The 16,884-nt window shown below is 40.8% G+C and overlaps 1 protein-coding gene across 1 annotated transcript in view; it reads right to left on the bottom strand.

Annotated features, from left to right (window-relative positions):
• pdgfra (platelet-derived growth factor receptor, alpha polypeptide) overlaps positions 1-10,906 on the bottom strand; it is a 37,811-nt gene extending 26,905 nt beyond the window's left edge. The window contains exons 1-9 of the mRNA XM_036581472.1: positions 10,657-10,906; positions 7,706-7,784; positions 6,399-6,674; positions 5,228-5,485; positions 5,008-5,135; positions 2,457-2,619; positions 2,000-2,186; positions 1,578-1,693; positions 367-657 (exon numbers count right to left, since the gene is read on the bottom strand). Of these exons, the coding sequence (XP_036437365.1) occupies positions 367-657; positions 1,578-1,693; positions 2,000-2,186; positions 2,457-2,619; positions 5,008-5,135; positions 5,228-5,485; positions 6,399-6,674; positions 7,706-7,763 (1,477 nt within the window). The 5' untranslated portion in view covers positions 7,764-7,784; positions 10,657-10,906. The remainder of the gene's footprint in view (positions 1-366; positions 658-1,577; positions 1,694-1,999; positions 2,187-2,456; positions 2,620-5,007; positions 5,136-5,227; positions 5,486-6,398; positions 6,675-7,705; positions 7,785-10,656) is intronic.
• Between the last annotated feature and the right edge of the window lie 5,978 nt (positions 10,907-16,884).

Here is a 16,884-nt window from a genome sequence, read left to right as displayed (position 1 = left end):
CTGTAGCTCAAGTGCAAAACAAAAATAGCAAACTTTAAATGCCAAATATGTTTGAATGCAACTTAGCTACAACAAAAAATTATCATTTGGCTTGAACCATCACTTTAACATCATCACAAAAGAAAGAGTGTTTCAAAGTCATACTGGCTCTAGCATTTTATTCCATGATCTTTGTGCTTTGACATGTTTGGGAAACTCCCCTTAGACTTGTTCAAAGAACACATTCAGGTTACCTTTGAAGAAAATTCTGTGGTTTTCGTAATAAGTAAAGTAAAATATATTCAAATGTGCAATAAACAAATGGGGTGAAACACAAGCTCACATAACATTGTGAGTATCAGGGCCCTTCCTGTTTTCCTGGCATACCTGGCACATAAACATAGATGTTGGCCTCTTCAGTATAATTTCCGTCCTGGTAGTAGCAGGTGTAATCCCCCGTATGTATTGCTGTAGCATTGTTTATGGTCACCGTGGAGACAAAGACAGCCCTCTTATCTTCAAGCGTTGGTTCGTTGTTGAAGACGGGGCAGCTCCAGGCCAGCTCTGCCAGACCGCGACACGTCAGTTTGAACGTGGAGTGAAGGGACACCACCAGAACTTCCTTCCTGGGCCAGATAACTGGAGCCAGTATGGACTGCAGCAACTGTGGTTCAGCAGCTGAAGTGGACATGCACATACACACCGTCACTATACAGTCAAGACAGGCAACAACATCATCCAGCCCTTAGAGGTCTAGTGATGTTATTGGCCATTGTGATACGATTTGAATACAATTATGAAATGATATAGGTAATAACAGTTAATCACATAATGAAATATATGTTCATGCAGTTTATTTTCTTTTTGGACTTTTTTCAATTTGGTTCTCTGTCATACAATAACTAAAACATGGTAAAATACTAAACAGGTGTTTGTGCACAACAATGAACTTCATAAAATGTACATCATAATAAAATAACTTCTACTTATGTGCATACAGGGGGTATAAATAAAAATGTAAAAATCCACAGAATTTCTCATTTTCTTTCTTTAAACTATGAGTGAAAAATACAAACATTTTGTATTTTTCACTCAAAATAAATAAAATATATAATGTAAACATTGATAAAGTTTCATATGGTCTATATATGTGAACTAAGCTGCAAGAACAGCCTGTTCTAATATTTTGTGATGTCATGAATCCTACACTCCTGTATATTTGCCTGTTTGGCCTACAGCAGTTGAGCCCCATCCATTCGTGCCGAAGTTATTATGAGTATTTCAGCACAGACTACTTTTTCATCTAGGTGCAATATGGGGCAGCCAATCAGAACAGAGATCTTATACATATAACACATTGAAATGCTCAGCCTGTTTAATTCTAAGGGATAAAGAGAGGCTGGAAAATGGTTTTGTAAAAATGAATTGATGTTTTTTTTGGCATAAAACCACATGAACATCATGAGTGGATCTCAGGGAAAAAATAAAATATGAGAAAATAGAGTAAAACATGTTCTAATACATTTTTTCACCCAAAGGAAAGCACCTGAGAGAAATGCTAATCCAAGAAATCAACAGTGGGCTGGATGACATTTTACCTTTGACATTAATCTTGAAGGAGAACTCGGCGCTCTGTGATCCAGCTGATGCTACGATTTTGTATGTGCCGCTGTCATCTTCTTGAGGATGCCGCAAGACCAAAACACTCTCGTACCTTGATGGGACAGAGATGAGCTTTGAGCTATAGCTGCTATTCACCCAAGTTGTTCCTGGACTGGGATATGACACTTGTCTAATATAATAATATCAGACTGCCACATTTCAGTAAACACATCAGGAATCCCATATTAGTGACTTTGACAAGGTTTGAATTAATGCAGTGCTTACAGTACGAGTGATTACAGTTAAGCCTACTAGTTAAGCTTAAATGTTCAACCAATATCTCGGAACAACACATGGCCAACTAAATGAGCATCAATCTGTCTGTTTTCACCAATACGTCCTACTATATAGTTTGTACCTTTTGTCTTCTAAAAGAGTGGTCTTAGTGGTCACAAAGATGCCGTCAACCACAAGATCATCTTTGAACCACGTAACCTTTGGCGTAGTGTCAGATATAATATAGATGGTGAACTCTGTCTCCTCCAAGAGAGCGGCACTTTCCACTGCTCCAATCCCACTGTGATCCAGAACCACGAAAGAAGTCGCTGTAAACCAGGGAAAAAGAAAGAGTAGGACAAAATGAGAGAGAAATCCCCTGAGCATCAGCTAATCTGTTTTAAAGAATAGCCAACTGTGCCAAGAATAAGAGAAACAAATAAACACTGGGCAATGAAATGATGTTAACTGGTTATTATTAGCTTTGTACTTAGCCGCATTAGCATGTGTGGTCAAGCTAATCCTTTAACCCTTGAAGTCTTTCTCTTGGACAGTAAATTTAGGGGTATTTTGTGATGGAGTGAGAGGGATATTGTTACCATGGACAGTGACGGTCACACTGGAGGACTTGGTCTGGCCACCGAACTGCTCAGTGACAGAGCACTCGTAGTAGCCAGAGTCAGCTACCGAGGCATGCGGGATACTGAGGATGTACAAAACCTTGTCTGGAAACGTCTGCTTCATCTGGACAGCACCTACAGCCTGGGGAGCAGAGAGAGAGAGAGAGAGAGAGAGAGAGAGAGAGAGAGAGAGAGAGAGAGAGGTTACACCAAAACAAATCACATTGTCAAAAATGTGGGGACACCTTGCCTTCTTTTGAAATTTTATTGCTTTCACAATTATTTTTCAGTTAAGTGAGAAATGCTGTAACCCCTTAAAATCCCAGGATTACGAATAAGGCGTATTAATCAGTAACTACAGGGACTTTAATACAAACTGACTGAGCTAGTCTTAGGTTATAGAAGTGTGTAATAAAACTTTGGGCCTGCTGGTGGGCGCTGGCCATTTAAAATGGCTGGTGGGCGCTGGCCATTTAAAATCCACATAATTCAAATATTTAGAAGTAAACAAAGTAATATAGAGTGGTTTAATGTGAAATGGTGAATTGCTATCTTTCCTTAGAAAGCCCATGCATGTACCTCTCCGCCATGAATAGATTACAAAATAAGGTTTAAGCCAAAACATTAATTAAAATCTGCAGTAAAACAATGTCTCAGGCACTAGGCGGTGTATGTATAACCATTTCCTGTAATAGCGTTCTGTGAGCCTAGCTTTTAGAGGCATTAAATGCTTCAGGTGTCTGGTTCCGATCACCACTGCTGTGAACAATGCTGACTTCACAAGTTTCTCCAGAAGGTTGCATTTCACATTAAATCACTGTATATGACATGGTTTACACCTTAATGATTTGATTATATTGACATTTTAAGAAAAGCCCCCATTTTAAATAAACAGCTCTTTAGTAATTCTTTGGTATATGGGTTCTGTCAAGATAATAATTTGAGCTTTTTTTTTACAAACTATTGTCAAAAGCACATATTCAATGACTTTTGGCCCAAAGGTGGGTTAATCTGTAAGGTATGAGTGCTGATGAGTGCTGACGTGCGGAAAATGACATTACTCCCAAGGTACAACTTGTTTAAAACCTTGTTTGTCTTCAATATGTGACAACAAAAATTTGATCATCTGTACTCAAACACATTGAAAAGCTAGGTGTCCACAGACTTTTGATAGGAAGTGTACAACTGTGCCTATGGACTGAACATATCCTTTATTGCTCCCTCTCTTTATCGTGCGCCTCTTTCTTTGCAAAATATTCAGCCCAAAAGATCTGCTTTAGTTCTTCTCTCTGTCTATCTTCTCCAGATCTGGCTCTGGCTTCAGCATATGGCATTTGGTAGAGCATTTATCTTTCAGCAGAGATAAATTCTTCTTTATAGGAGGCTGGAAAGAAGCTGCAAATCTCAGCAGAGAGTTGAGAGCATCCAAAGGACCCTGTTTTAGATCGATCCTAGAAGAAAAGGCCTCCATACCATTTTAAATCTTTATATTTAAGCATATAGATGCCATGAGTAGTGACAACAAAATAAATCCAACTGGACATGAGAGCATGGAGAAGTGACGCTTCTGATACTATATTGTTCAAAAAGCTGCACTGGTTTGTGGACACACATTAAACCCTGCACACCGGCAAAGCCACTCGTAAACACTCTTGAGCAAATGGTCAGCAGTAACAACTCTCCTTTGATCTTTCAGAGACATACAGCCACGCACTTTTTGGCCTTGCACATGCATACACACCAGAAAAACGCACACTGTAAGACATAGATCACCCTGGGAATGCACCCGCATGCTTTCTTATCTTTTCTACGCAAACATCGCTTAGTTTCCCACTCACAACATCTGTCTTGGACATCCACACGTCAGAGAGGTCAAAAAGATCAAACTGCGCCGTCGTTAAGCATCTTTCTTGTTTCAAGGGTCACCCTCCATTTTAAACATTTGTAAAATGGACACATACTGTCGCTTCCCACGTTATTCAGAGAGATCATAAGTCATGGCATCAGAAGGCACTTCTGCTTCAGTCAATCCAATGAGAGCTTTGGTTTGGCAACCAATATGCATGCAGTAGATTAATGAAGGAGAAAGCATAGAGTCATGAGACTGAATCTTAAAAATAAACGTTACAAAAGAGTTATTGAATGAATGCAATGGAAGAACCACTTTTGGATTTTGCATTCATTTTGTACTGTTTTCCATGTAATAAGCCTTACAGTGGAATACCCCTGGGAATTTAAGGGGTTAAACAACCTCTACGTATGTAAAGGTTCTATACACAGTTAAAATAATGGTTCCTTAATGGTTCTTGGCTTGGATATGTAGTTCTATGAAAAATATTTCACTAAAAGAAACATTAAACGTTTCTTTTTCACATTTCATTTGCAAGAATGGTTCTTTAAGGAACCATAACTTAAAAAGATATTTTCCACTGAAAGGCAACATAAAGTGGTTCATCTATAGCATCACTCCATAAACCCTTTTGACACCTTCATTTATAAGCGTGAGACAGATACAAAGCGAGGTCTTCACCTGTTTGCTGGTGTGCAGCCACTGCTGGACAAACTTAGCCCCAGGTGGGGTCTCGCAGGTGAGGTTGAAAGCGCCTCCTTCTTTTACTTCCTGCTGACTGACTCTCAGTTCCACACTGAACTTCATACCTGCAAGGAGCAAACACAGGCACAGTTGGATTCTGTCAAATGAGCATTTAAACCAACTGTTCATCACTTATTTGACATGGAATTAGGCTTACCAGACTCATCTGCCACCGAGTACACTGCACTCTGGACTGTCTCGCCATTCACAACAGTCTCACACACATACAGTCCAGGAGAAAAGAGGCCATTGAAACCATGACTGGGCTCATAAAAGGCCTGGATCTCGTGTCCACTCGGCTGGGTCCGGAGAAGCACGCTGGACTCTGGGTCCGTAACACGACACGGAATGAGGGACTGCCAGGCTTCAGCATGATGAGTGTAAGGCTCCTCTGGCACGAATGGAACCTCAGGATCTGAGGGGTGAAGGAGACGGGACATTACACTCAAGCACACATAGGTTAAACAGCAGGGTTAACATATTAATCAGGGTCTATTTCACATGTGACTTAAATAAAAGACCACCACTTTATGTGAAAGCTTATCATCACTGTGCAAAGAAAAATATACATCTCCAAAGTAGTAACAAGAGGAGTTAAAAAACATTCTTAATTTGTAACGTTAATTAACGTAAAGAGGTTGTATTTCAAGCTATTTTGGAGCCTTTTTATTGGCCCATTAACCTAAAATTTTCACACAGTGTAAAGTACAGTGACTATGTCCAAATGACTATAGAAGTGGCAATATTTTTTTCCAGCTTTAAGAAATTTTAGTGGCTTTTTTTGGTCGAATATCTGCTTCAAAATGAAGACACAAAACAGAAATAACCTCCCATTGGCTTCCATTGGGTTAGATTTCAGGCTCAAAATTCCCTCCTACAACCACAAGCATAAAAAACACTAATACACTTGAACAACGTGACAAACCTGGGTCATTATATGAATTATGAATGTTCAAAGCAGGCCTACTAACCAAAAATGTTCAGCATAAAATTATTGCTTAGCCTAACCATTAGCCTCATAGCTTAGCCTCATGCTGTACTGAATTAAATGTACTGTCTTCCTACTCCAGAGAGGCAGGAAAGTGGGAGGTGATGACATTCAAACGAGCGCGGAGCAGTAAAATAGACCCTGGCGACTTACAGGAACACAGTGCTGCACTCTTAATCAGGTCTTACTGTAAAAGACAAGAGGCCTAATAGCACAACTGCTCAGAGAGTACTGTGTGGCATTGGTGGTACTAATGAAAATACAAGGGGAAACACACTAAATTACCTGATTTAAACTCTTTGCTGAAGATGATTAGTACAATATTCGCTGGTGTACTTGCCTGGTACAAAGATGTAGATGCTGGCGGGGTCGCTCTCCTCTTCCTCATAGACACATAGGTAAGGTCCGGTGTGGAAAGCCGCGGCGTCCTCTATCAGCAGCGTTGCCGTGTAGTATCCCGGCAGCACGTGCGTGTTCTTCGGTAACGGCTCTTCCCAAAACACGCTCTGCTTCCCCGTACAGCTAATATTGAAGACCGAGTGCAGCTCTAACAAGAACTGAGTTTGATCAGAAACGATGGTCGGTGGAGGAAGACCACCCACGACCCTCCACGCATCTGCACACAGAGCACACACAGCGTTCAGCTGAGCGCTTTGTCGGGCAATAGAAAAGAATATTGACTGCAAATAAACCAGCATTCTTTCATTCTTTTTTTTCTTTCTTTCTTTCTTTCTTTACTTCTTTCTTTATTTCTTTATTTTGTTGTTATTCGTTCATTTCATTTATTTTAACTTTCTTTTCACATTCATTTTCTTTCCCTTTTCCTTTTTTCATTTTTGTTTTTTTTTTCTTTTATTCTTCATTTTATTTTCCTTCCTTTTAAATAGGTTTTTGAAGGGGAATTCCACCCATTTTCAAACTTTCTTCACAATCCAGACGTTGAGATGTAAGCAACGTCATTCAGAGTGGTTTGATGTGAAACGGTTCATTGTAGAGAAGAGATTTCTTTAGAGTGGTGATGATGGGAACCAGGAGTCCTGATGTGTACAGTACACACACCCTATTTATTTCCTAATGAAAACCACCAGTGAACCTACACGCGTCTTCTGAGTTTGTGAATGTATTTTTAAAATATGTTTTAAGCCAAAACTTTATCTCAGGACTATCGTAAAACATTGACATTGGTGTACTAACTTTCTGTGAGGGAGCTTTAAGAGGCGCTACACTCTTCAGACGTCTGGTTTTTATCACAGTTCTGACTCAAGTTTCTCAAGAACGGAGCATTTCCCATCAAACCTATTTATTATTTAATTAGGCAGAAATTTAGAAAAAAAGGGTGGAATTCCCCTTGAGATGTCGTCTTTTGTATTCTTTATTTATTTATTTGTTTCTTTCTTACGTTCGCTCGTTCTTTTTTCTTTTCCTTTTCTTTTCTTTCTTTCTTTCTTTCTTTCTTTTTTCTTTTTTAGCCTTCCTTTGTGCTTCTTTCTTTCTTTCTTTCTTTCTTTCTTTACCTGCCAATATGCCTACTGAGACAACCCCCAGATGTCTTCACAGTCCCTCAGCTCGGGTTCTTTCTTTTTTTCGTTCTTCTTTCTTTCTTTCTTTCTTTCTTTCTTTCTTTCTTTCTTTCTTTCGTTTCCTTACCTGCCAATATGCCTACTAAGACAACCCCCAGAAGGAGATGTGTCTTCACAGTCCCCATGGTCCGTCAGCTCGAGTTCAGCTGAAATGAAAAAGGAAAGCTGTGTTATGCTTCTGCAAATTTCGACTGAGCTGTTTGTTTCGCCAGGACAGATGAGTCTGTCTAACACATGCAGTCCGCTGTGTTTATTCTACTCCCTTCACACAGAACACCTGGTCCTCTCTCTGAGTGAGCCGGGATTCCCTGTATTATTAGATCAGCTGTAGTAAAAGCTGCACTGAATCATCGGCAGCAAAGTTCACGTTTGGACGAGCTCTGTCCTCAGGCATGTCCATAAACACGCTGGACGCGGCAGAATCAGTAACCCGAAGCCAATTCGCCAAAGAGCGGAGGTGAGCTCAGATAATCCTGCTGCGGCCACTAGGGGGCGACACAGTACAGGGTTTAACAGAGCGGCCAGCTCACCGCCGCCGTGTCTGAGGACAATAGGCCGGAGTTTGGAGCGGTCCAAAAGTTTTATTGTTTGCTTTCTGACTTACTCAGACTTTTCAAAGAAGTCCACACATTCACAGCTGTGGTTTCAACAGTTTTCTGCAGTTTCGTCAGCGATGTTTGAGGTCAGTTTCCCATGCAATGAAATATAACGCGGAGAAATTCCATTTTCATGAAGTTTTCTCTTCGGAAACATTTCTTGCTCTGCGGGGTTTTTGAATGTGGAGTCTCTGAGGATGGTTTAGCAGAGCACATGAGGAAAATGAGAGATAGCAATGTTTCCAAAAGCGTTCGGTCGCCTCTATCTCTCCTCTCGTTATCTAAACAGCTCCTGCAGACAGACCCGTCTGTGCTGCGGTGTGTGACGGGGCGCGCGCTCCTTATCTGGGCTCCTGAGATGAAACACAGCCCCGCGGTGCTCCACAAGCGTCCACGACTGTCTTATGGCATTAAGTCGCCGTACAGCTGAAGAGAGCGCTCTGTACTCTGCTGTACCGCACAGGCACCGCGGGGCTCGCCGTTTTGCGCTGGACCTAAATTCTTCGTCAACTTCAAAGTTTTGGGGTAAAGCAGTAAAGAGACTTGGAGGGGGCGCGGGGGTCCACCTCCTCTTTTTCTTTACTGCCTCCAGACGCCACTGTGCCGTTTGCTCGAGCTCTCCTGTGTGCGCGCGGACGGGGGGTAATCACCCCTGGCCAATTACCCCTGCAGAGAGGGGCTGTAATTATGCCCTCTCTGCTGCTGCAGCGTCCCGCCTGGGAACCCAAAGAGAGCTTTCCGTTTCACACACTCTTCAAAACGATGGTTCTTCAAGGGTTCTTTATAAACGGGAATGGCTCTGTTTAGAACTATGAGTCCTATATAGAACCATTCCAAGCTTAAATGGTTCTTTGCATGGACTGATAGAAATGGGTTCTGCATAGAACCATACATGGTTCTTCTATTGTTACGATGTCAAGCTTGTATCTTGTATTTTTTGTGCCACATACAAAACATTCTATATCAATCTGAAGAACCTTTTTAATCCTGCAAAGAACCATTTAAGCATGCAAATGGCTCTTCGAGTGTTCATGGTCCTATAAGGAACCATTCCCTTTACTAAAGAACCCTTGAAAAACCAACATTTTTTTTAAATGTACACCACATTCTCCATCAATCTGTAGAACCATTTCACCCTGCAAAGAACCAAGCGTGAAATGGTTCTATAGAGAACTCATGGATCTAAGCAGAACCATTTCTTTTACTGAAAAACCTAAAGAACCATCTTTTTTAAGAGTGCATCTCTCTCTCTCTCTCTCTCTCTCTCTCTCTCTCTCTCTCTCTCACACACACACACACACACACACACACACACACACACTCCTAACCAGCTCAGGAGAGGTGCGCAGGTTGGGGTTGAACCCCCAACCCTCTCTCTCTCTCTCTCTCTCTCTCTCTCTCTCGCTCGCTCTCCTCCCACACACAGCACACAGATGCGCTCCCGCGCGCCAAACGCTGCGGATGTGCCACCGTTGGGGCAACAGCTGAGCGCGCAGGGGCTCGCTGCGTCACCCGTCCCGCTCCAGTCGCGTCCCACGCGCGCACAAATGAATTTCCATGGGAATAGAAAACAGGAGAAAGTCGCGCAGCCGCACCCCCCGAGTGCTCCAGCGCTGCGGTGACTTTGCGCATCCAAAACGCGCTTCTGCGCCGATGCGCTCTGTTTTCCCTTTAGGTGAAAACAACACACAATTAATCCAGATGCTCGATATTCCGCTTGGTTTTCCTCCTCAGCGCGAGAAAGCGACCCTGTGCAGGAATCCGCTCTGAGGAAAATGTGTTTGTCATTAGTTCGGACTGCAGGCCATATGGTGGAGCTCCGAGCAGCCGTGTAATCCGCTCTGCGCTGCACAAAGTTTTGCGCGCAAATCAAACTGCGAGATGGGGCAAAAATCCTCCGGTCCGTGGGTCAAAGCGATCGAGCCGCCGCAGAGGAGTGAAAAAAGCACGAAGTCGCCTTGAATTGAATCTAATGATGGGCTTTGGTCGAGGAAATGCTCAGTAATCCCGAGGGTCCTGTTTTTCCTTACTAATTAGCCTGATTAAAACGGCCTTATCCTGTCTGCAATGCAAAAAGGGAAAAAAAATCCAGTACTGTATCCTATCTGTAATGTGAAAAAAAGTAAAAAGAGGATAAAAAGGGAAAAGAAAAGAAACGCTCATATCGTATCTGTAATGTAAAAAAGAAAAAAAAAACTCTCTACAGTAGAATAAACTCAGTTAATCTGTGTTCAGAGTGAAAAGCTGAATGAAACCAGCTGATTTGTGTTTATAAAAACACAAAAAAGCTATTATCTAGACCAAAAAACAGAAAGAGGATGTTGTCCTTAATAACTAATTAGCCTAATTAAAATGTTTCTATCCTGTCTGCTCTTGAAAAGAAGCCAATTAGTCTCACTAAACCAATTTACTCACACAATACCTTTTCAAAATCCCTTTGTTGTTCCCACTTGACAAAAGAAAAAAGACCGAGTTGAATAGCTCCAGTAAAGTAGTCCAGTGAGTGTCCTCAGTCGTCCAGCTCCACTCCTGCGTGTGTGTGTGTCTAAGTGTGTGTGTGTGTTAGTGTCCTCTCTGAGTCTCCTCCACTCCGCGCTCCTCCTCTGCTGTTCTCCTCAGCGCTCCTGCAGCGCAGCGCTCTAACTCTGCCTCACTCTTACACTCCATCCATCCCCGACCAATAATCATCTGGCTCTGAGTAAATAGCTCTGAGGAAGCGCCCCCCCCTCCTTTCAAAATAAAAGTCCCAGTGTTCAGATCCTTCTCAACTCGGTTTCCCATAGAAAAGGGAAGAAAAGAGACTCGTATGATTTTTTCTGGAAGCATTTTGCATAAAATGAGTTTCGGGAGAGTCATATTAGAAATGTTTTTGTAATGTGAAAGACATTAAAGAAAGTTACATCTACATCAGACATTAAAGAAGTTCTCTTTTCCAGGGATGGAAATATTATTTACAGCTGCTACGTTTACTTCTACTACAGATTAGGTCTTAGGCAGTATCCACGAAGTGTTTATCATACTAGGTTTATCTGCAAAGCGTTACTGTCTGTGTCAGTAGCAAGTACAGCAGATCTGCTGCGCGTGCTGTAAGCTGAAGTTTGTTTTTAATGAAGCTAATTTGTGTAATAATGTAGTGAAAGGGGATTAATTAGTGCTGGAGTTACTGCAGGACTGTACAGAACTGAGTAACCAGAATGAACATCTGCACTTCATTTTCCACACAGAGGGCGCTCTAACACCACAAACGGCCTCACGGTGTCCCCTTCTGACTCAGCCTTCCCTCTCTCTCTCTCTCTCTCTCACACACACACACACACACACACACACATTTTTTTCTTTTTTCTCTTCTCCTCCTCTCCTGTCTCTTTATGTCTAATATATTCTTTCCTTCATCTACTCCGTCTCTTTCTTTCTGTGTCTCTCGAAATTTCTCTCGTTCTCTCCCATTCTGTTTCCCTCTTCCTCACCTTTTCTCACCTTTACTCTCTCTCCTTTCTCTTTTGTCTAATAGATCATTTCCTTCATATACTCTTTCTCTGTTTCTCTCTCACTTTCACTCGTTCTCTCATATTCTGTTATTCTCTCATTCCCTCTTTATCATTATTTATTCTCTTTTTTTATCTCTCTGTCCTTCTCTCGTCTATTCTATGACTCCTTCCCCTTCTCCTTCTCCTCTCTCTCTCTCTTTGCCCACGTCTGTCTAATACATTTTTCCTACAAAAAATCTCGTTTTACCCCATTCTGTCTCTCTCTAATACCACTGTTTCTTTCTTTTTTCTTTGCCGTTCTATCCTCCTTTTCTTACCCCACCCCTCCAGTTTTGTCTCATAAGCTCTTCACATAATACGATTGTTATAATAACACAGCCGCAGCTCAGTTGTCTCTTCTTTCAGCTGGATGACCTCTAAAGTTGTAGAAGTTCCAAAGTCACCCCCCTCCAGAGCCCCTCAGACACCTCTCCCCCGACTCCTCTCCGCTGAGCCCTCATTGCCCAGCTGACTGACCCAGACCCCCGGGGCCAGACTCCAACCCCCGTCATGTTTCCCCCTCTAACACCCACCCCCTCAACTCGCCTCACTGAAGGAATCCGCCCTGCAGCGCCCCCTCGCTCAGCCCGCTCGTCCACAATGACTTCCACATGTTGCTTGCAGCACGAGCGCGCAAAAAGAACAGAGTGCCTTGTTCTCCGACACAAAAGGAGCCTAATCTGGGAGCCTCGATCTGCTCCGCCATCCTCTCCACCTTGATCCCGCGGAGCAGCTTGGAGCAATTTGACCGCGCCGGAGTGAGCGGCGCTGCGGCCAGCAACGGTTCTGCGGGCTTAGTTCGTCTGGCTCTGCTTTTAGCTCCACAAGAACTTCACATTACATGCCTTTCCGAGCAAAATACTCTGAACAATAGGCTCAGGAATAGAGTCTCATCATTATTAAACTGGTCTTGAGTAGCTGATTCTTTGCCATAGAGGAAAAAATGTTTCCTTAAAGAACCTTTGAATGGATGGTTCTTTAAAGAGCCTTTTGTAGGAAGTTTTGTAATAAAAAGATGGTTCTTTAAGGGTTCTTTAGTAAAGACAATGGTTCTACACAGATCCATGAACTCTGGAGGAACCATTTGCATGGTGAAATGGTTTTTCAGATTGATGGAGAACGTGTTGAAGATGGTTCTATATAGAACCTTTTTTTAAAATGGGTTCAATTGAGCACCAACAAGGGTTTTTCTATTGTTACAAGCTTGACATCATAACAATGGAAGAACCCTTTTTAGTGCTATATAGAACCATTTTAAAACACTTGAAGAATCTGCAGATGGTTCTTTGAGGGTTCATGACTGTGTAGAGAACCATTGTCTTTACCAAAGAACTCTTGAAGCACCATCATTTTAATAGTGCATTTAGAAACCTTTATTTTTAGGAGTTTAGGGCCTAAACAATGAGTTTTCAATGTTTAAGGCGGTTTTCTAGTGTAGTTCACCGGCTAAGCTCTACTTTCCTGCTGAATTAGCACTTAACGATGCCAACAATGCTCTAAAATCTAACACATCAACATCCAGTCAGTGTTGTAATCTGACTAATCAGTGCTTTAACTGCTGTAGCTTTTTCCCATGTCTGCAGCCTCACCTGTTCTGGTTCAACGTTGCTCTTCAGCCTTGCTTGCTTTGATTTGTGCAAGTTATGAACTGATAACTCAAGACCATAAACTGATTTTGTTCACGCTGCCACAGTGTAAAGGAGAACAGCATTTAATGTCATTCAGTATGACTCATTAGAAGCGCTTGTTCACCTTTAAGTAGGGAGGAATGTGTGCTATGGGACGAATGTGCACGCTGGAGGGGCCAAGTGGACTCCAGCTGTGGGATCCCAGCGTCTCCGAGTTTCTGACACCAGATTACACACACACAAACATACAGACACACACAGTGTTTGTATTCCTATCCTTGTGGGTTATTTCCATTATGCATTACTGTAGCTCAGAGGTTCTCAGGCCTGGCTCTGTAGAGTATCACTGGCTTACAGACTGTAGTATTTTTTTCAGCTCTACCACAGTCAGTTCACCTCAGCAGGGGCTTGTTATAGTACTGGGAAAACGTTCAATTTAAATTTGTTGGCCTATATAACAATTGTTTGTTACAAAGAATAAAAAAGTTTGAGTTAAAATGTTAACTTAGTCCAAGATAACTGTACAGATCAAAAACTCAAACTGACAATATAAAACACTTCTTAAATATCCATTTTTGCCATTTAATTTATTTTTTGCTGATCTAAAAGAGAGTTAATTAAACATAATGACAGAACAACAACGTGTGCTACAATGTCTTGTGTAAAAAAAAAAAATAAAAAACTTTTTTTGACTTTTTAAAGATGAAACAACAAACTTAAGTAACTTTAAGGGCCCATGAGTGGAGCAAATGCCCAAGCTTTCACCCCAAGCAAAGCCCAAGGGGTAGAAAATGTCTGTTGGGATTGGGTTATGAAGAGCTAGTGAAATGAACTAAACATTATATTTTTGATTGTTTAACTGAAATGCTATTCTAAATATGAGTTATGAGAACTTGCAAACCGTTGACTAAACTAAGGTGAATTCTAGTGAACTCTAATGTCGAGTTACCTAAAAAAAAGCTGTGTAATAAGTTAACCTCATATTTTAAGTGGAGTTGACCTTTCACTGTTTACAGTGGGATCAAGGCATATGTCATACACTGAAGTGTATCCACTGCTTTGTCACTGCTGTGTCAAACTTTCCTAAAGTTTTTAAGAAGACTTTAGAAATGGAGCAGCTTCTTTCACATTTACTTCTGTCCACAGACCATTCATAGTGGTTGGATGTGTCTTCTCCACACGTTTCCCAACACAGCCCCACAAAATCTCAGAGGATTTTAAGTTGCGCTCAAACGTCACTTCATGAACAATGTCTATCTTGCATTGTCTTGTTGGATTATCTGTCATTTGTGGTGGATTTCCTCCTTTAAGTGAACTGTTACTAACAGTTATGACGTGTATGCATGTGAGCAGTTCTTTTTGACTGTCAGTGTAGTTCATTAGCTGCATCAACTTTGTTGAGAGCAGAGATGGAAAAAGTAAAGTAATTGAGTACTTTGGCAAAATCTTTCTTAGTTTGAACTGGCAATATGGAGCCAAAAACATAGAGTGAAAGTTGAAATGTATCTACATATAATCACACAAGTATATTAAAGTAAAAATAAACGATAAGGATCTCAAGTGCAGAAGAAATTGGACTCATTGGTGAGAGAAAAAATGTCCTGTCCTTTGAGATTATTAACAAGTACATTGAAGATCTAAATGAAAATGTAAGGATTAAAAAGTTGTTTTCTTCTTCTGGAAATGTAATTGAGTAAGAGTCCAAATATTCACTTTTAATAATACTTCAGTAAAGTACAACTCTTCCAAAATAATACTAAACAAAAAAAATATATATATATATATATTTTTGACGTTTTAAACTTGTGTTTAAAAGTGTTTAATTATTTACTATATTGGTGGATCCATTTTGTTTTAAGAAATAATACTTGAAAAAAGCAAATCTTTCTGCCAGTATAGAGAGATAATTCGGTACAGAGTAATGTAATGTAAAATTAAAGTAATGAGCAGTTAGATTTTCAACATGTAATTCCATTACATGGTGAGAGATGTAACTATTACCCTGTAATGAATATATTTTTTCTTTTGTATCTCATCAACAGTGGAGCTGTCTATAGTAACAGAACTATTAGCATTATGTGCAGTGTGCTGAGCCTGTGCAGCACTCTGTTTTCCTTGATTTTGCATTCTATTCTGCACTTGAATAACTGTAAGTTTTCCCCTCAACATTCAGAAAATCATACCAAAGAACCTCCTCTCTCCTCTCTACCCTCTATAACATTGCTTAATTGTTTTGTTCATACCAGTCAGCCTTACAGTTATGTCACCACATAAAAACTATGACTGGGGGGAGCTGCACTGACATTCTTACTTTATTAATAATATATCTCTGCTGTCGGAACGAAGCCTTGTATCTCCATTTTTAGCGCTTTCAGTTTTTGACATAATTTGAAAACACCTGTTATCCTTTATATTGTATGTAAATTTCAAGACGAATGGACCAAAAGAAACGGCCTAAAATGACTTGGAAAAATGTCCGGTTCCACTGACTTACATTAAAAGTAAAGTGTGTTTTTTCCTTCTTCTGTAAAGTTATCATATTGGAGATATAATGTTTTGTTCTGACAAACATATATATATATTTGTACAAGTTATTTAACAACTATATCTAATTAGTCATGGGGGCCATAAGTGGCTGCCTACATTTGCCTGGTATGAAGAAGTAAGTGGTGCTCCAGGAGCAGGATTGGGAGTCATGTCACCATCCATTGAAAGATTTTCAGGGTAGGTTAAAAAAAAAAAAACTAATATTTTGTTAAAAAGCCAGATGTCTCCACAACATTGAAATGTTCATGTTTTCCATCAACTTGGAGATATTTGCTTCCCACAAAAGGCTAAACACACGCACACATACACATGCACACACCTCTGACGTGGAGTGTGTGTTTACATGTGGCTAGAAAGGCTCAAAGTGCTGCTCTGTTTTACCAGTCACTGTAACTTGAGCCTGCATTCTCCAGTACAAATCTGCAACCCACCACATGGTGGCGTACACATGCATTTAAACACACAGAGAGAGAGAGAGAGAGAGAGAGAGAGAGAGAGAGAGAGAGACATAAAAGCTCTTGAAAGTCATTAAAACAGGCTCAAGATAAAGTTAATATAATAACAAAGCCATTAACCCTTATTAAATCCACCAGTACAACCTCCAACACTGCAGCACCACTACCATTTTCACTGATTGTGAGCTAATCATGGTATAGGCTGCTGAAGGTTTGCTGACAGGTCATTATTACTCCACCAGTCTTCACAGAGGCCAGAGTGAAATAAACACAGACTATGAGTAGACGGGTCAGAGAGAGAAATTTAGACTTGTATACATTAGCGGTCCACTAACTCTAATAACCATGGTGGCAATCTGAAAATGCAGAAATGACTAAATCAGTACGTAAGTAAAAGAAAACATGAACAAATCCATTAATAGCCAAACATGCATGCATCAGTAAGTAGTTGCAAATGTTCTTAATAATTCATAAAAGTAATAATTATAAACTA

This window comes from Colossoma macropomum, unplaced genomic scaffold (assembly GCF_904425465.1).
Source record: "Colossoma macropomum unplaced genomic scaffold, Colossoma_macropomum, whole genome shotgun sequence".
NCBI classification, from domain to species: domain Eukaryota; kingdom Metazoa; phylum Chordata; class Actinopteri; order Characiformes; family Serrasalmidae; genus Colossoma; species Colossoma macropomum.
Note: the sequence above shows the minus strand (reverse complement) of the source record. Positions and strands in the feature narration are given on the sequence as shown.